At 29.6% G+C, this 21,400-nt stretch overlaps 1 protein-coding gene across 2 annotated transcripts in view; it reads right to left on the bottom strand.

The window, feature by feature from the left end:
• Positions 1–3,499: 3,499 nt before the first annotated feature.
• Positions 3,500–21,400, bottom strand: part of LOC107457580 (sorting nexin 6) — a 36,114-nt gene continuing 18,213 nt past the window's right edge. For both annotated transcript variants that reach the window (XM_016047647.4, XM_016047641.4), the window contains 6 exons: positions 19,668–19,707; positions 17,836–17,922; positions 17,657–17,752; positions 15,218–15,281; positions 10,917–11,002; positions 3,500–5,439 (listed from right to left, as the gene is read on the bottom strand). In XM_016047647.4, coding sequence (XP_015903133.1) covers positions 5,383–5,439; positions 10,917–11,002; positions 15,218–15,281; positions 17,657–17,752; positions 17,836–17,922; positions 19,668–19,707 — 430 coding nt within the window. In that variant the 3' untranslated portion in view covers positions 3,500–5,382. The remainder of the gene's footprint in view (positions 5,440–10,916; positions 11,003–15,217; positions 15,282–17,656; positions 17,753–17,835; positions 17,923–19,667; positions 19,708–21,400) is intronic.

Here is a 21,400-nt window from a genome sequence, read left to right as displayed (position 1 = left end):
GCAAATAAGATTTTTTTTTCTTCTTTATTGTGCTATATATATACATGTAAGTTAAAAATATTGAGAAAACATGGAAGAAAATGCAATAAAATTTAATGAAAAGAAAAATAAATATTTGTAAAAATTTTCTGAAAAAGCAGGAAAATAAAATAATGAAAAGATCTCATTTATCCTTTTGGTGGTAATGTATCGATACTGATACATATATATTATAGTGGTATCGTAGCATAAATAAGTGGAGGGGGACAGTGGAAAAGGGTCGCCTGCTCTGCTTTAATGAGGTTTCTCTACTCCCCAACAAGCAGGCGCGAGGGCCCTATGGATCAAATCGTCTTTCAACATTCTAGGAAAGTAGTCTCTTATTTATGTCAAATTAAACCTGCATCCTGGGAAACATTCCTGAAAATGGTCCAAATACATGCTATCACAATTTTGATCCTCTGTAAAGAGAAGGCTCTTCCTCTTTGGTAGCTGAAGAACCTAAGCACGACATCAAGCACTTTAACAATACCACACACACGTGGTCCCTTTGCAAACTGATCACCCACCCACTCATTCAGAGTTTCCAGCGATGTTCGACTTCAAGGAAAAATACATTTAAAACAACACGCTTAAATGATTAGGAAATACTGAAAGTTTCTATCAAATATATTAAAATCAAACTACAAGGATTTATTTAAATAAAACACAGTTAAGACTTTCATTACATGGAAGTTATTGGAGAAAAAAAAATGTATAAAAATGTAGTATACATTTGAAATATTAACACCTTGAATGACATAGGGGTCACCGGTGACCTGCACTGAGTTTGTTCATAGCGCCACAGGAGGTCACCAGTAACAGGCACTGAGTTTGTTCGTAGCGCCGCGGGGATTGACCGGCAAAGCCAAAATTATTAGAAACACATAATTCGAGTAAATTTTTAATGCTTTTAATTTTTTTATATTATCGTTACTAAAATGGTTTGAAGAAATTAAAGCAATCAATACAGAACACAGAAAAATCATTTTGGCCAGACTGGCAAGCCATGTAAAATTAGCGTAACATTCAACGTGTTAACATAAAATTGCAAATAAAATATCTGTAGTCTTAGCGTTCTCTTGTCAAAAATAAAAATTTGCTAAATAATAAAAGTTACTGCAGTTTTTATTGTCGTTTCCTAAAATGGACAACAAGAAAAAATTTCATTTTATGACGTAACTATGTTAACTCTTCCCCAAAACGTTGTAAGGGCGTATAATCGAAATAAAGTATAAAAGCTGAAGCAAAAAGACTTCAAAAATCTAATTCAGATCGCAAGATGCCCTAAAGTGAACTGCAGAAGCTTTTCTAGGATTGGTGAGCAGGATCTAAAAATCATAAAATAGGTCCTATTTTATGGATCTAAAAATCATAAAATAGGAGATATGTTTCTACACATCACTAAATAATTTTATACCTAGATTTTTTTTATTTTTCTAACTAAAAATAATATAAAGCTGTTTGCAAAGAAAACAATATATTAAATAAGGTCATATATAATAAAAGTGGAATCGTATAAAATATTGTATCAGTTATTATAGTATATTCAGTAATTGATATGTTTGCCATTATCAAAGATTGTCTGCCATGTTCATGCCATATGTTTGCCATTATCAGCAATAATTAAAGATTAACCCACAGTCTACCTTTAAGATTTTCTCAGTGTCATATTCAATACAATTTAAGGGCAAGAATCCAACAGTCGTCATATCCGCATTTAAATTGTGATCACTTGTGCAAATACATATTAAATTAACTAAATACTATGAGTCGAAATAACACCAAGAAATTTCAGAAGTTTCCTAAATGAGAAGCAGTGGATAAATAACACTATCTAAAAGCTACAAGTGCTAACTATTCAGTTCCAAAAACAGACACATTACTTTCTCCATGTAAATACTCCACATCTTTCTTTTTTTCCCGTTGACAGATTTGCAACTTGGTCCAAGACTAGTCCTTTAAAATTGATTTCACTTTTACCAATTTTTCCCTAACTTTTTAATCAAACTAAGTTTTTTTGAACACAATTATAAAATTGCTTTATTTAAGGAAAATTCCAAGCCACACTAATAATTTCCACTAATGATCGAAAAAAGTTTAGGTTTGTAAGATAGACAAATTTTTATGTCATTTTAAATGATACAATTTGAACAAAATCAATTTAATAGTTTGAGTTACTAAAATTTAAAAAAAGTTGCACTTTTGAATATTTTTTTCTCTTTATAAAAAGTTAGCACAGGCATAATTTGAGGTTAATTAGCATAATTTGAGGTCAGCTCTCTAACCCTCCAACTTTGAGTCTCTGGATAAAATTAGGGGCCATTCAAAAAGTACGTACACAAAAATGGAGAAATTTTAAACCCCTCTCCCCTTCGTACATTACCGTACATAAGGTCTTACCCCCCCCCTTAGAGTACGTACATTTTATTAGTCTACCCCCCTTTTTCATAAAAATTAAAATAATTATGTTTTAAATAAAATTAAATATTTACTTAAGGAGTGTGTAGGATAAAGTCAAATTTAAATTTGGTGTATGTTTATAAAGTACGTACTTTGTATAATACCTCCCCCCTCCCCATCGTACAAAACCGTGCATAATAGCAAATCCCCTCCCCCCCCCCTTCGGGATGTACGTACTTTTTGAACGGCCCCTTATTCGGAATTTTTTCTGCTACACAATAGTTTTCTCATTCAAAAATAAGGAGAAACTGGTGTGCTACTGGAACTATGAGAAACTGTTCAGAAAAAGGAAGGACTAAGGATGAAACAATTGAGATTGGCTCTTGTGTGACAATCTAATCACTAAAGAATAAGCTACTATTAAGGGTAAAATATACGTAAATTATCTCTCTCACATCATTCAGGGCATCTATATTCAAGCTCTATGGCAAGAAGGCCCATGAGCAATAGTGCAACTTGGATGGTCAGAGACAAAAGCTGAAAAGTTGCGCCAAAAAGGGCTTAAGCTAAACAGGAACAGTTAGAGGAAGATCATTGGTCTAACTGGACACTGCCCCATCAGAAGACACATAATGGGTGTTGTATCTGACCATTTTTGTCGAGGTTGTCATCTTGAGGAGGATACTTTACGACATATACTTTGTTGTGAGGTCTACTCTGTTCAAAAATTTTAGCATTTAGGGCAACATTGCATTACTTCCAAGACATACCTGATAGGTGTTTGCTAAACTTTATTTTAGTTATAAAGCTTTCTTGTTAATCATGATTTAGGGTTTGGGTACAATAGACTTCTGGTCAATGTGCCTTGCTCTTTGGAGCTGTCCAACCTCTAAGTCTACTTTCTTGCAGGGGAAGGGGTTCACTGAATACTTACTGATAAATTTTAAAGTCTACTGGGGTTGTGGTTCTTAAACAATTAGAATTACGACAATGCTCGTATAATAATTTTAAGGTAAGAGTTTTTAGGAATGACTGTAGTCTACAGTGTTTCGCATTACAAAAACTAAAACACATAACATTTCTGAAATATGTTTAATGAAAAGATGACATGTAACAATTTTGTAATTACAAGAGAGCACACATTATACAAAAAAACAATCCTATTTAAAATAATCAGAAAAAATCATGACTGAAAGGTAATTACGAAGAAATAAAATAATAATAATAAAAAAATGGAACAAAATCATCCATTGGTTTGATTTAATGAATTTTATTCTCAAAAAACAAATTGCAGTGCAATACTTGTAACAGTTGCAGTTAAAGGTGAAAATAAAATATACTAATAAAACTATAACTTCTTTATGTAGCTGCCAACCTCCAATAAATTCACATAAAATATGGCTTTTTTTCCCCCCAGTTACATAATATCTTACTGTGAAAATACGTAAGCAACTGAATTATTAAATTTCTGAAATTATTTTGCATGTATGCATAGGGTGGCCTGAAAAAGTTTAAGTGTCTTAGGTCTTCTTTTCAAAGCGTGGAAAAATTGTCAACTACCATAATTAAGAAGCATACAAAATCTTATAACTATAAATTGATATCTTCTAAATCATAGGACAAGAAGCTGAAGAATTTAAACCAAAAATTTTAGAACTAACTCAACTTTTGCCACCTCAATGCCACCAATGTTTAGTCTAGTCTTTTTTCGCCAATCAAATTTCATTACCAGCAGAAGGAGTGGGAAAAAGAACAAAAAGTCTGAAAAGTGTTATCAACTCTAATCATAAAAAAATGTATAGAAGAGCGTGTCAAACCATTATACACAAAAATAAACATTTTAATCAGTTACATACTTATTTAAAGTTTTTTTTATCACTGTATGTGTAATTTAACTATCCAACTGTTAAGATTTATAAATATATAAATCATGATTAAAATAATAATGTAAAACAACAAAAAATGTAGAAATATTAAGAATTCTTCTAAAGTTTAGAAAGATGTAAATTTCACCAAAAGTCTGAAGTATTTCTTGCCTGGTAGAATATAGTGAGTTATATTTTGTACTGATAAAATTTTCTTTAGGAAATTTTAACTTTTAGGCACTACTGCAATCAAATAAAAAAATTCTAAAATTTTAAACTTTTTCGGTCAAATCTTCTTAACTTTAAGCTGAGTAAGGCAACTGAAAATATAAATTCAGTTATAAGAGTTTGCAGATTTTTTTAAATGACTTTTTTTTTGCACAAGCATTAAAAGATGTAAAATGTTTTAAATTTACTGGCCCTTCCTAGTACACTAGAATTTTTTTCAAAGTTAACCTCTCAACTGTATACAGAATTGGCAGCTGTGATCTTTATTAAAAACAGCTTTTGTTCACCACGGAAAATATGTCATATTTCAAGAACTCATAAAATTATAAGCTTTAAATACTGTGGTTGGCACAAAATTCAACGTATTCAAAACTCTTTGGTGAAAAAGATGAAGACAGACTATAGAACATAACAAATTAAATACTGTCAGAAAAAAAGTTGAATTACTTTTTTAAAACCAAAAAACTATAAATATGCATCATTTTTTACACATTTTACAACATAATAATTTGATTTGTTCTTTGATTCATTCAGCAAAATCAGTAACAAACTCAATAAACATACATTTTTGGTTAACTAAAACAATATATATTCATATGCATACAAATATTTGGAATGTTTCACATTCTTTAAAGATGATGGAATCAAGGTAATAGTACTAATGTGTGCATAGTTATGCAAAAGCATTTTATTTTTACTAAAATTAAATAACAAATATAGAACAATTCTTATATAATATAAAACTTTTTTGGAAAAAATCAGTCCTTTAATCACAAAAGGCTGCCTTTATTTTAGTAGGAAGTGTTCGCTGCACCCCATGTATGGCAGCACAAGGCGTCAAGTATTATTGAAATGCAGAAGATCTTCCTTATAGACTTTCTTCCTTCAGTGAAAGAAGGCAATTCTTAAGAAGTTGGGCCTGGGCCTGGAAAAAAATATTAAATCACTAACAAATTTAAGGAAGGTTAGAAAGTTATATTAATATATGCTGCTAATATTTTTATTAAAATTGCAAAAGAATGTACCATATATTTTTGAATATAAGCTGAGAATTTTCAGACAACTTACAAAAGCTAAAGTGAAGGATTCAGCTTATAATCGGATCCACTAACTTTGGAAATTCCAGGAGGATATCGCCAATAGAAATACCTCACCTTTTCAAGGCCAGCACTAGGGAATAAATTTCTAGCAAGTAAATTAGACAAATTTTCTTTTACTGTTGGGAAGGAGTAAATGAGCAATGAATGGGATAGAGTAGTGTTTCCCAAACTTATGACTTTTGTGTACCCTTTCTACATTTTTCGTAACGCTGCGTACCACCAACAAAAAAAATGAATGTATTTTTTTTTTAAAACTATGCTTTTTTGGTACAAAGTTTTGTAGATACCAACCTGCAATCCATGTTCAATGTTAGGAATAAAATTATATTTTGTAAAAATAATCAATATAAGTAGAATTTATTACAAACCTTTACTATAAAAAAAAAATTGCACAAAAGTTACAAATCACAACTGGCTGTTGACATCACTCATTATTAACTGTCAACTCTGCAAAAAATAGCCAATAGAAAAATACATAATCCTAAATTTTTATGGGTAGCTTTGTTTTTAAATAAAAGTTTTTGAAATTTTTGCTTGTTGCAAGATATTTCACATAAGAACGTGTACCCCCGCTAAACTGTACCCGTACCCCAGGGGGTACACGTACCACACTTTGGGAAACACTGGGATAGAGGATTAAAAATGCAGATGTTTGTTTTGTCTTTGAGGAAAAAAATAGTCAGGGTTAATTTTTGATAACTTCTTAGACAAAAGTTGAAATAAAAAGATAAACCTGAAGCAACATTTGATGTTCTGACTATCTTTTAAATAAATATATTTCATTTTAAATAAAACAGTTCATTCTTTAAGTCCTTATTTTTTTAATAAAAGAATTTTTACTGTCTCCTTTATTTTTTACTCCTGTCATTGTAATCATTCAGAAAAAAAAAAGGATCCTGGTAGAAGATAAGTTTTTTGAATAATTTAATTCTGTTTTATTGGTTTTTACACTACTCAGATTTTTAAACAAAATTTGGAGGATGTCTATTGCCAACAGAGTACAGGTGGTTTTACGAAATCATTGAAAAATGGTGATCTATAAAATCAAAGTTAAATTTTCGTATTTTAGCAACCGTTTTAAATTTTTAATAAGTTTATTTTAATAAACAATATGTTACTGTCATTAGAATACATGGTTAATGCAAAAATAATTAGATGCTAAAATACATTTACCACTTATTATGCTGTTGTTTTTTTTATACTCATATAATATTTCTAGTTGAATCCTAATTAGCTATACAACATATCTAAAGGATAATTATTGTAATGAAATAAAAAGGATATTGTAATCAAATAAAAAGTAGAAAGATTCATTTTAATGTAATATCAGAATCTTTTAAGGGGACATATATATTTTTCTTTTCAGTTGAAAAATTATTTTGCCAATGCTTTCACAGAAACACAATTCACTTCACCGAATTTACGCTATTACCACATTTGATGAGGGGGTGAATGTTTAGCGCCGGCCCTGCGTTTTGTCGAGCATTAGTGATTATCATTATATCTGTGTGATACCAGAAATATTACAAAACATACATACAAACCATAAAAATAGTTGAAAACTGAATGCCTACATAAAAAAATTGAAAAAAGGACTACACTATCTTTCATTTTATCAGTTTTGTAAGCTGAGAATGATCCCTTTACCAGCATAGCAGGTTTTTTAAACATAATGTCTTTTATTTGGTCTCCTTTGTAATGTTTTACTTAGGCTTTCTGCCAATCCCTAATGGTAATTGAAATATATGAGGGGAGAGGGAGAAATAAAACAAGTTGGAGCTGATGTTATGACCGCAATGCTCACCTGAAATGCTTGCAGAGTGGGTACATTTCTATTTCAAAGCATAGATGCCTTTTATTTTTACATCCACTTACATACAAGTTATGAATTTTGGGTGAATTTCCAAATTACAACAATAAATAATAGCGATCATACTCTTTGGCTTACATGCAGAAATATACCATACTTAAAATGCAAAAGACTTTACATGTTTACAAGTGGAATAAAATATTTATACACAACAAGTTCAAATACATTAGAAATAGAAAAAAATACACCATCTTTTTTACTATCAGATACATAACATTTTATATTTTTTAATAATTTGTGACTTAGAACATTGATTAGGCTGAAGCAAAGCAAAAATTGAGGATATTGTTGTTTGAGCATGGAATAAGAGCACTGTATGTGAATATTTAAGTAATTCTAAGAAAGTACAAAATTTTAATGTATATCTTCAAAATGCAGAAGAGTTGTGAGCTATGTTAGAAACAAATGAGAGTCTGTTTGAAACTTCATTAAATACAGTCAGACCTCGATATAAGTTCACCCTAAGGGACATCACAAAAGTGATCTTACAAGCAGGGTCACCTTTAAACAGATTCATTAGCAGTTCTTAACTAAGCACGTAAATAGTATACATTATGATTTTTTAAAAATGGTAATACAAACGAAAACGATTGGCCATAAATTAAATATTTAAGTCAATAAAATTTTAACAAAATTAGTAAAGAATTAAAGAAAGTTAGATTTTTTTTTAAAAATTTAATTTAAAATAAAGCTGTTTTCAAATTTTCTCAAAGTGTACATACATACATTACATCTTACCTTATTTAAAATAATCATTTATGCAGGTCTGTCTCGTTTTTAGTTTAATTTTTAGAACAATGTTTTCTAGATTTTGTAACTTCTTAAAATTTTCCTAAGCTCCCTCATGATTTGAAAAAAAATTTCGTATGACATTTATTGCATTGAAGGCTTCTACTTGGGTAACAGCTACAGTCTCAGGAACACTGGCATTGTCCTCACTGTCTACAACTTGTGAAACAATTTCAGAAATTGTAGCTTGTTCGCTGGCTGCAACGTGTTCCTAGAACTCGACAGGGGTAATTGCCTTGTAATAAAGTTAAATAGGCTTTTGTTAGAAAAGAGATCCCCTCGTCTTAGATAAAAATGACCTTATTAAGCGATAACGATTTTTAAAACTTGACCCTATATCCGATAATCTGTAACAAAGAATTCCTATTCAGTGAGTCAGGACTTTGGAAAAGTGACCTTATGTGCGGGGTGACCTTATGTGCGGATGACCTTATATCGAGGTCTGATTGTAAATTGCATGCAATAGCCTGTTTTACATTTATTTACAATATATAAAACAATGCAAATTTAATAAAATTAATTATTAGACTAAAATATAAATTTAAATGTGCACATTATGGTGCTAAAACACTATAACTAAGTTCAAAGGGATTTATATTTACTGTTTTATAATTTAAGTAATACAGTGAAAATCCAAATATAAACTGAAACAATGACTTGAAAGAAAATGCCTACTAAATAAAAAAAACGCCAAGTTATTAATCTAAAACAGTTAAGAATATTTTAATCAGTCATAAACTAGTTTCTTAACCACTTTTTCAAAGGTAATAAAATACATTTTAAATAACGAAGAAATTTAATTTTAAAATAATTTTTCAATAAAAAACAACTGGGTACTTTTTACCAGTCCTTCAGAAATGAAACAGATAATTTTGATTAAATAAAAATCAATTTTTCTTAAATATATTTTCAAAAACTTTGATTTGATATTTGTTCAGTTAAATTATTATTGGAGTTAAAATAAAAGTTAAATTTATATTTAAACATTTTTAAATGTGTGTCAAATTAAATAGGTCCTTGAATGTTAATGATGTGAAGGACCTAAACTTTTAAGTAAAATATTGACTGGTTATTAAATATAATTTAAGATAAAGTAAAAGTTTCCTTTGATTTACAGAACATATTTCAGTTCCCTGATATGTATCATAAAACTAAGAATACATCCTAATTAATTGGGGATACATAACAAAATTGAATCATTCTTGCCCAATTATTCTGTAATCAGCTCATTAATAAATTTTCTTTTATGTATATAAAATGGTTTACTTATTAAAAATAACTTAAAACAAAAAGTTAAAATAACATGTTATGTTAAAAATAATAAAATATGAATGCATACTTAAGGATAGCTGCAGAATGCTTTAAAGAACTACATTTTATTTAAACTGTTCAATAACAGAAACATAAAATGGAACCCTTTAAAATTTCAGATTAGATTTATTTAGTGAAAAATCTTATCAAATTATATTTACATACATGTGGGATACCTTTAGAATACTTAATGGAACTGTTTTGTATTAAAACTATTATAATACCTATTCTACTAGCTAACAGGATAAAAAAAATTACTAAATCATTAATTGATGTTATGCTATCATGCGCAAAATTGAAATTCATATTAAAATTACACATTCAAAATAATATTTTTTATTCTTGCTTTTCCCACACACTTTACATTAAAAGATAAAGAAAAGAAGCTTAACTTATAAAAATAAAGATTATACTCATAATTTGGCAACAAAAAAAATGATGCTACTTATTTAAAGTAAACTCATGAAGTTTATAGCAATCAAGTATGAAATATTGCAGACTTTGCACTTTTAGCATAAAACATTTTATTTCAATTACATTTCATTTAAAACATTTCAAATTATACAAGCACATTTCAAAAGCATAACTAAAAGCAAAGTAAGGACACATTTTCAGATAATTTTCTTCTCAATTAGTATTTTGAAAGCTATGTTTTTTTTTAATTATTAAAAAATAACAACAGTGATGTCGCTAAATATGCCACAATCACATTGATTTTATTTATTTTTACCCTACATAAGAAAACAAAGATTATTAGAGATTGTGCAATAAACTCAACGAAACTCATTTCGAAAAAAATAAAATTGTAAGCTAGGAAACATTGAAATTTAAGAGGGGAAAAAAAAGTCTGCATTTTAATTGCAACATGATAAACCTATGAGAAAAATAAGTTTTTCACATGTCCCTCCCAAATGAAGGAATTAAATTTCTTGAATGATTTTGAGAATTCTAGGCAAAATGTGCCTTTTGCACTCGCTGTCCATATTTAAAGATCCCAGCAGAAAAAAGTTTTCAGGACTTAAGAGAGACACAAACTTATTATTATGTTATTAGACAGATGCAAAGTAAAGAACCCCAAGAGGCTTTTTTTTCTCTCACTCGCTAGTATTTTATTTAAATCCTTCAATTATTTACTATGCGATAATCGCCAAAATTATAATACTGGACCACTTTTGGCAATAGGTAGTAAAAAATTAAAAATAGTGCACATTTTAACTTTTGAGATTAGAAAGACTTAACAGATAATAACACACAATGTTAAGCTATTTTTAAATCTAATTTTAGACAAAATGGGTCAATATTGATTATTACAAATATATTATATAACAATACCTTAGCATGTTTTATTTCTAATTCAGCAAGTTCCACTAAATTTCGCTTGAAGGCAGCAACTCTACGTATTTTAAAGTCTTGCAGCTCTGTTGAAAGATAATCAATATAAAGGAAAAGTAAGACCACCAATCAAATTACAATAAAAATAAATAAAAATAGTTTTTTACGAAACATAAATTCCATGATAATTGTTGCATGATGTGCTAAATATCTTACACATAGGGAATTTTATAGTCATCACAACAGAAAAACTGCAATATTTTCCAGTTATGATTGACATTACACATACTTGAAATGTTATATTTTATCTTTACTCATAATTTCGAATATTAATAGGCATTTAATTCATTAAAGGATATTTTTTAATTAATTTAAAAAGAGAGTTCTGAATAAACATAAATTGAACATTTTAGAACAGAAAAAGTTTTGAACCGATTTCTATAAATGAGGCTTGCTTCATTATGTATTAGTAATACCTATTTAAATATTCAAGCAAGCAACACTTGGTACAAAAACTATTTCAATTAGAAATTTTTTTTTGACACTTATTCTAATTTTAGGAATTTTCTAAAATGTACAAAAACAATGAGAATTTTAATTAAACCAGTAAAAACTGGCAAAATTCAGTAGTCTACTGGAAAATCCAGTAAATTTTCAAATAAAGCTTATAACTAAATATATTCATTAATTCCAGTACTAGCTATTTAATAATAAAATAATATCAGGATATAAAACTCTTATCTAATAGAATATTTTATATTCTATTAAATTTATTTTCTTAAGATACAAATCTCATAACTCGAAAAGCCATTGTGTTGAAAATAACAATTTATAAATATAAAAGCATGAATATGATATATTCATTAATTTCAGTATTAGCTGTATCAATAAATATGCAAGCGCAAGCAATCTGAAATAACTGCATAAACAGTTTTACCAATTAACTGAAAATGACAAATAGCTATTACTAAGCTTAAATTTGTAATAACTTTTGGAACAATTATCTCCTGATTTCTTTTTATGATTTTCTTTTTATATTTAAAAAAGAAAGGGTTGGAGAGAGAAAAAGGGGGAAGATTCTTTTATTTCATTAAGTAGTCAATATTATTAGCAGTAGAATTATGCAAAGTTGCTCTTTTTTTTCTTTTAAATGAACGAATAACACTTTAACGTCTTGGAATTTTTACTACTTCAATGTCTTGAATTTTTAGGCAATGTTTTAGATCTCAAAGCAATCTGAAATCAACTCCATGAGAAGTTCCAGGGGTCGGCGAGAGACAGAGAGCATTTTTTACGAAATGTAATTAGTTGGAGCCGTGATGGCTCAGGGGATAGAGCATGTGCCTCCCAATGTAGCGAACCAGGTTCCAATCCCAGCGATGGCTGGTTGATAGGAATTTCGCATCCAGCTTGCACCGACCACAGTTCTGATGTAAAATATCCTCAGTGGTAAATGGATCATGGGTTAGAGTCCCCTTGATGTCAGGCTAACTATGGGAGGTTTTCCTCTCGCTGTAACACAAAAGCAGGTTAGTTCTATCATAAAGTCCTCCTTGAAGGCAAATTTCTTCCACTACTTGATCTAGGAGTTCCCTTGTCTTCTGGATTGAGTTAAAAATTACTAGGCTACGGAGTTGAATATTAGTAGTCGTAAGCCAAAAAAATTAAAAAATTGTCCAACGATGGTTATAAAAAAATTAAGAAAATGTAATTAGCTTATTAAAATTTTTGCTGCATATTTCTAATGCACAAGATAAAGATTTTATTTTCTTCATGATTATGTTAATTCATTAAAACTCAGTAAAAAACTGTATAATTTTCACATCAAAAATATATTAGTAATTTTTAAGCACGTTTTTTATTTTATTTTTAGCCCTACACTCTCCGAATAACTGGCGGTAATTTTACAATAAGCACTGCACATAGTCAACTATTAGAAAAAGCATACTGTTTTAGTCTAATTACATAGTCAATTACTAAATACTAGTCAATTTAAAATGAATTGAAATTTTGATTTTAAATTATTTCAAATAGAAATAAAATGATCAAGCAGGTGGGGAAGTTGTTAGTATCTTGGAACTTTTAAATGCTGTAACCTTTGACCTCTTTGCTAGCTTATTGTGGTCAGATGGAACAAAAAAAAAAAAAGAAAGAAAAAAAGAGAGACTTTTTTCCTTAGAGAAGAGTAAACAGAGAAGTTGAATGATGAAACAAAATTTTATTACAAATCATTCATTTATAAATTTTTTCCTTGAAAAGCGAGGATTCAAAGCAAAATTAATAGATTTCTTTTTTAAATTTATTTCAACAGAAAATAACCAAGAAGGGGCGCCAATTGAGAGGGCCCATCAGGATTGGTCCCAGTATGCCGGTGGGCCAGTCCATTCTAGGGAAAATTAAGAGCTTTTTAGAAATACCTGATCAAAAAAAAGAACCTTTAAGGGCTTTGAAAAAACAAAAATCCAAAATAAATACCTTTTAAAAAAGCTACGGACCCCGTTATATTAATGACCCTGAATCATCTATTCAAAAACTGATGATGCAATGAAGTGTATATTACTTCTCGTTCTCACAAGAATAAACTAAATATTACAATGTTATTGATTCTTTGTTCTCTCCTCTCTCTCATAACCGTGCTTAACAAAAATTTTTAAGAAAACAAAACCTTAATAAAATATGAAGTTTTTATCTTAAAATGTCACATTAAGGAGGATGTCAGTTTTTTTTTTAAAAAAAATATGATATTTTGAATTTACTAATATTTTTTTAGCAAACATTTTTTTCCATTACTGCATTTCATGTTGGCTCCTGGTAAGGTCTTTCAATAATCTGCAGCTGCAGCTCCAGTTGTCTCCCCAACCCTTTAATACAACCCTGTTTTTATTTATTTAGTATTATTATGATTATTTGCATTGCCAATTTTTCAATGAAAGAAAAGGGGAGAGGTGTCAAAAATGCATCTTTATTCACAAAAGCTAAACTTATTGCCAACTTCATTCCATTTTATTTTGTTTTATCAGCGACATTTATATTATCATTTTGAACATTCTTTAGTTAATTAAATGACATTAAACAGGAAAAAAAAATAATGTTTTTGCTTGAAAATTGGATGTTAATAACCTTCTTCTTTAAAAAAAAAATTGAACCAGTTCTGGCCTTAGTTTACCTTAAAAACTATTATCTGGACATGGGAAAGTCTCCAAGATTCTGTATACATGATTGTATACACATGATTTATTGCATCTTACAGTAAAATATACATAAGTAATTAGTTAGCTTATCTTAAAAGGGGCTAAATAGCTTGAGGGAAAGTATTTAATTCAGAAGATTTCTTCAATTTGATTTTCTAATGTTAAGAAATAAAAAGTTTGAAAAAATGACCAAAAACCTGATCTTTCTGGTGAAAAAGTCTAAATTTTGTTTTCTTGGTGTTTTTTTTTAAATACAATTCTAATAAAAAGACACCCAAAAAGATGCCTGATGTTCGAACAAAGGACATGTTAACTAAAAAATTAGAAGCAAAAAGAGAGCTGAGAAAGCACTTTTTCCAAAGCAATAAAGAATTAAAACTGGACATTTTTCCTAGGGAAAAAGTCAAAAGTCTCTTTAAACACTTAACAAAAAGACACATAAAAAAAACCTAATAAATTTGGACTGTGTGCGCATGAACTTCAAAGATTTTGAAATTTTTTTAATGTAAATTTGACTACAAGAAACATTAATAGAAAAAGTGAACCAAGAAGAATGTGACTCTTCATTTATAAAATGAAAGGAAGTTAAAAGTTTTCTCTGCTCCCATCTAATTCTACTCTGTCAATCAGAAAGTTTTTCATAACACAAATAATCATTTAATTACTTTACTCTGCAGTAGTTTTTAAATTATATATTACTAAAATCAAAAATATGCACAAGCATTTAGCATTGGAAAGAATCAATAAACAAAAAAGCATAAGTATTGTTAAATAAGTAGTTCAAATGCAAAATTTACTAGCTGCAGTTTTTAAATAAAGAAACATAGGAAATGGAAGAAAAAAACATGTTTAAAATTATTATGCAAACAGAGAAAACCTTTCAAGATATTGAAATTTTAAAGCAAATTGAATTGAATACAAGAACATGCTCATATTGAAACTGCAAAAAAAATAGAAATTACACAAAATTAACATGTTCTAGAAATTACATAAACAATAATTTTTTTTAAAAAACAATATATTTTCAACTTATTTAAATGTGTCAGTTTTACTATCAGAAAGAAGAAATAATTGAGAAAGTTTAAGGAAATGAAATTCAAAAGTAAAAACCTTGTTTTGCTTGTTTCGATATGGCTTCAAAACGATCACAGGCCTCCTGTTGAGCTGTTTCAGCCTAAAAGAATGAATAAATACAACATTAGCAACAAAAATTACTCATTCTTATAGAATGGCATTCTCGTTAAAATGATGAATTCTTAATTCTTAAGGGAAAAAAATTAATAAATAACATTGAAATACTGAGTAGAATATATACACTTATTGCCATAAAAATCAGACCACCTTGAAAGAGTTCTCAGAATGAAACGAAATCTTACAAAAGCAAGTACAATGGTGGTTTAGTAAGTGATAAAAAAAAAATTAAAGCAAAATGATCAATTATTGCATAAAAAATTACAAATGAATAAGGTTTCTATATCTTCTTAGGACAGCTTTTGTGTGAATGCAGGATGAAATACAAACAGAAATTGAGGCATACAATGTCCAAAGCCATTTCTTTCCATAGTTTATGTAAAAACATCGTTAAATCAACTGAACTCAGAGGCCATTCAACTTGCAGTCCCAGAAATGCTTGATCAGTGACAAATGGTGGGACAGGACATTCCTGGGACACTCTTGCTGCATGTGGTCGAGTATCGTGTGTCGAAAAATGTTTCCAGGGTACTCTGCCATAGGTGGTAACACATGTGGTTGAAGGGTGTCATGAAAGTACAGCAGGGTTGTCATGGGACACTGACATTAATATTAGGAGTGATAGCATGTTGTATGTGATGGCACCCCATACCATCACACTAGCTATAGAATCAGTGTTATGCAGTACAGCGTTCAGGCATTCACTGCAGAGCAACTCCACTACAAATGGAGCCAATTGTATGTGGGACTCAACCTTGTCTAAGCTGTATAGTACTTATACAGCTGGTGCGATGGTATGGGGGGCAAACCATATACGACACACGAGCACCACTCATTTGCGGCATCATGGCAAGGCTTTTGAAAACTATATTTCAACAAAACAATGCTGTCTCACACAGGTAGAATGTTGGGGGAATGGCTCTTCAGTCTGCTCAATCCCCCAGATTTCTCACTAAACGAGAATACCTGTGGCCACTCGGGTAAGATGAACAGTCTCCCAGTTTAGTCTATTTAGTGGTGTTTTTATATCAACTAGGGAATAAGATGCTGTAGAACATCAAAAGATACTTTAATGTACTTCAATGCCAGACTAATATATTTTGCATTCACACTAGAAGTCGTCCAAGGGGGCACTAAAACCTTCATTTGTATTCTTTCCTGCAATCATTTTGCATTCATTTTTTAATCACTTACTTCAACATTGATCACAACATATAAACATTGTCCACATGCATGTAAAATTTCTGTCAAGTCTTTATTTCAGAGATTCATCTTTATTTATTCCGAGAAGTCTTACTAGGTGCTCAAATTATTATGGCAATGAGAGTTCATAAAGAGGAGTTTTTATCAGAACAACAAACTTATTGCAAATACCACTAACAACACGAAGGGCAAACCATCTACACAAAACCTACAGGTTTGAATAATTATCCCTTGTTGAATAAAAGGTGAAAAATTTACAAGCTTGTCCCATTTCATTGCACACAATTTGAATTTTTCGAGAACTTTGCGTTAAATGCTGATTTTAAATCCAAAACTTTTTCATTTGAATTTGGAATCACTATTTTAAATTAATACTATACATAATATAGGAAATATAAAATGAGAATTAAATGATAAAACATAGAATTGTTGTAGGATAATTCTAAAATTCGACCCTTAGTAAACTACTGACATGATTAGTTCGGCTTATTAAAGTCGGTCCAGAAGGCACACTATAAAATGACAATGATAATTTGCAAAGAGTTGGATTTTACAATTAGCCCATGGCATGTATAGATATCTATGCAATACTCTCCAGGCAAAGACTCAAGTTCATTAACTCGAACAGCACTCCAGAAACGCGTTTGAATAACAGAATCTTGAGGATACACTAAATTCTCTAACAACTCTTAGTTTTGGAGTAAAATTATGTTTTCCCCCTGATAATTACTTGACTTTTTTGAATCTCATTTTCCCTCACAATTACTGGTTTGTACGAACATTGCGCATAGATATATTTCATAAGTAATTTACAATAAAAACATCAGCAAAAAGTTTTCACAGAAAAATGGTTCGAAACTACTTAAAACAGTTATAGTGAGAAAGGGTGAAATTATATATATAGTCTGTCTGTGTAAAGAATTCCTCTCTCCATTAGTCTTGAACAGTGGCAGTGACTATGGTTGTGGGGTTTAACTACTTCTGAAAGAGGTGATTGGTCAATATTAAGACAGGGTTTTGAGGGTCTGTAAGAAGACCTTTATCTTCAGTCTATTGCAAAGCTCCTAAAACATGTTGTTTCTTGTTTCCATAGCAACAGAGGGCCTTAGACTTTTTGGCGAGAGGAGTTCTTCACATAGGCAGATGATATGTTACCAGGTGGACGTCTTTATTTTTTGCTCTTGCTTTTTCTAAATTTCTATTTGCAGCTTCATAATTGGCTAAGCACCTAAGTCTTCGATAGAGAAGATTCTGAAACAAAAAAAAGAAACAAAATTGATAGACTGGAAATAACATCAGATGCAATGAAGTAAAGTGCTGTATAATGCGCTTACTTTTGCTGCTGCTGTGTCTCTCATGTAGTAACGCAATGTGTCAGACAATTTTAGATCTTCATCTGTTGCCACTCGACCTTCCACTTTCTTTACATAAAAAAATATTAATATTTTATCTTTTAATAAAATATAACTAATCGAAATAAATAAAAAACATATCAAAACAAGGAAATACATAATGCCCATTTAATTCCTAAATTTTAATAGTTATAATATATAAAAGAAATCTTAAAACACAGCAAAAAAAATACATTTTATAAATATACTATTTAGTTATACTTTGTAAATCTATCTTATCAGTGGGCTTTAAAATTTGAACAAGTATAATCCCAAACATAAATATTGTGTAAAATTCACGTAATGTATAAGGTAAAATTAAAAACAAAAATGCAATTTTTTAAAAAGTAATTATTTATTTATTATTATGTTTTTTATTTATTTTTTTTTATTTTTTGCTCGCACAAATGTACAAAGGCTTACCTGAAATTTGGGTATTTCTTTTAATTCCAAATATCTTAATTCTTAAAAAAAAATATATATAAGGAGTTAAAAAGTTTTTTTTAAATGCAAACAAAAAACTATTTTTTTAATTTTGACATGAAATCACACTATTTAATTAAAATAGCTTTTACAGAAATCATGCTATTAGCAGAAACTCAAATAATATTGATCAAACTTTTCTGAAATACACATTCATCAAAAAGTAAGCAAACAAATCAACAAAAAGAACCAATAAAATGGACAAGAAAATTCAGTTAAGTTGAAAGTTATGCTTTCCCATTAGTGATTTTATTTTGCATTTTTAGAGATATTAAGCAGTGAAATAGCAAATTTGATTTGCATAACAATCTCTAATGCAGTTTTCCATCTTCTAACATTCATTTAAACAAAATGAATAACATAATTTATACATGATATGATACTAACTTAACCCTTTTATGACAAGATTTGCGAATATGCGCTTATTGCTGGAGCTTCCCGGGCTAGAGGTTTCTTTGCTCTCAAGCCTAACTTGATGAAATTATCAAAATATGAACGTGTTCTTTCATAATGCACTGATATTTTTGAGACAACTAAATATGTTCATAACGACTAAATACATTACTGAAAATTCTTTTTCAGAATTAAAATTTGAAAATAGAATCCATGCAACTGACAATTTGGCATTACAATCGGTGTACCCGTAGAGACTCATTTGTGTTTTTGACTACTTTTGCGGATATATGAACAAACGAATCACCCTTGTCTAACTTTTATCAGCAGTTTCTTTGGACAAAAGTTTTAGAAAATATCTTTCAGTTAATCTGAGAGAATTTAATAATCCTGCTGCTCTTGGCATATTGACCTTCATGCCATTAGAAGAAAACTGATAAATAATTTGTTTTACTAAATATCTGAAATAACTTGACTAATTGTTGCTATTTTGAACTTTGACATTGTAATACTGAAACGTTGACATCGTAAAAACAGAAAATGTGATGTCTAGAAGATCGATTAATAATTAAAAATTTAAAGTACATTTCAATTTTGCTGTCATAAGCTAAACAACAAATCTGTTTAAATCAAATTATAACATTGAATAGGTTAGTATACTAATTTCTTTTATCACAGTTGCATTTTGATTTGGTGAAGTTAGACTTTATTGAATATATTGATTATATCATTAATTGAAATAGCAAAGTATAGGTTAATAGTTTTCTTTCAATTAAATTGTGCTGAGTCTCAACTTTTGAATTAGATAAAGTGAACAATATTTTTCACCCAGTTTAACTTCAAAACATTTACATAAATTGATATAAGATACAGCAACAAACAAAAAGCATTCAACTCACTCTAGCTTTTTCAAAGGTGTCAGAAACTTTACTGAAAAACCTAGAATAGAATAAATATATGATACAAACAAAAAAATTAATAAAACATTTTTAAATTTGTTTAATCAGTATTACAACAAAATTCTACCAACTATTTTATGTGCATGTGTGCTTTAAAATGAGACATTCAAAAAAAAAAAGTTTACTTTTCAGACTTGCACTTAGTAAACAACCATATAAAGATTTAATTAAATGAATTAAGTCAAAAAAATCCTAATACAATGAAGCCTTAAACAAGCAGTTAAATCCAAGATTTTCCTAAATCAAACCTTTCTGCTTTTCCTGTTAAGATAAATAGCTATTTAGAGGATTTTAAACTGGTTCCGATCTCAGTAAAACTTACGTCAATGCCAATTCCATAAATAATGAAGAATCAAAAATCTCTTATTATTCTCAATTAGACAATTAAAATTTAAAAATTTATTTAATACTTAACATTAAAATATACTGAATGACTTAGTGTTCATTAAATTAATTCTATTAACACAATCCTTAACCTGGATCCTAAGAACCCATAGTTTCAAAATTGTAGAGGAATTACTGAATTCTATTTTTTAACAAACTCCTCACAACTTGATTGAGTATCAACGATTTAACAAGATTAATAGTTTATTTCCCAGATGAACGTACTTCCAGATTAAATTTAACTATCACTGAAATTTGATCAATTTTATAATTAAATTTAAATAAAAGTCAAATTGTCAATTTCTATGTTTGCAAAAAAAAAAAAAAAAATTAATAAATAAATTTCGTTCTTTTTTTTTTGGAAAATTAAAAGTTTGAGATCATTTAGTAAAACATTTGATTATACCTCAAGTGTCAAGTTTAAGCATAGTTCATAAAACAGAAAAGTTTCTAACTGAAATTCATACCTTTAAATACACTCAATGCTATAAAAATGAGAGCACTTAGAAAAAGTTGTAAAAATGAAAAGAAATTTTACATACGTAGGTACAACGTTGATATAAATAAGTGATTAAAAAAAATCTATGCAAAATTATGATTTATTGAAGAAAAAATAAAAATGAATGCAGGTTTTAGGAAATTCCTTGGGCAACTCCTAGCGCTAACACAGGATACAATACAGTAGGACATTAAGTCCCTTTTGATGTCAAGCGGCATCTCGTTCCACAGTTGCTGTAAAAATACCACGAAATCGACTAAGCTTAAAAACCGGATTGCTTGACGAAACAAGTGCTCCAGATATGCTCATTCGGTGACGAATCTGAGGGTGGTAATGTGGTGAAAGTATTTCTCCAACGCCCTTGTTGCGTGAAGATAAGCACTGTTAAGTTGAGACATTGCTCCAAGGAGCCATGCCATGAGTGGCTATACATGTGGCTGAAGGGTGTCACGAACATACCAGTAGGCTGTCATGACACCGCAGATAAAAATTAGGGGTCATCTTGTGTCGTATGCGATGTCTTCCCATGCCATTACTCCAGCTGTAGAAGCAGTGTGCTGCTGTACAGCGTTGTCAGGACTTGAGGCGTTCACATAGGGGCTTCCACACTCGTACAGGACGGTCATCTTTAACCAAATTAAATCTGTATTCTAAACTGAAAGCGATCAGACACCATTTGGTTACAGTCCAACCCCCTTTAATAGTAACACCACTTTAAAGGAAGGCAAAAATGGGTGGGTGTCAATCCTACCTACACTGTAAAGCAGCACACCACTTCTACAGCTGGTGT

Source organism: Parasteatoda tepidariorum, chromosome 9 (genome assembly GCF_043381705.1).
Source record: "Parasteatoda tepidariorum isolate YZ-2023 chromosome 9, CAS_Ptep_4.0, whole genome shotgun sequence".
NCBI lineage: Eukaryota > Metazoa > Arthropoda > Arachnida > Araneae > Theridiidae > Parasteatoda > Parasteatoda tepidariorum.
This window is presented reverse-complemented; position numbering and strand designations above follow the sequence as displayed.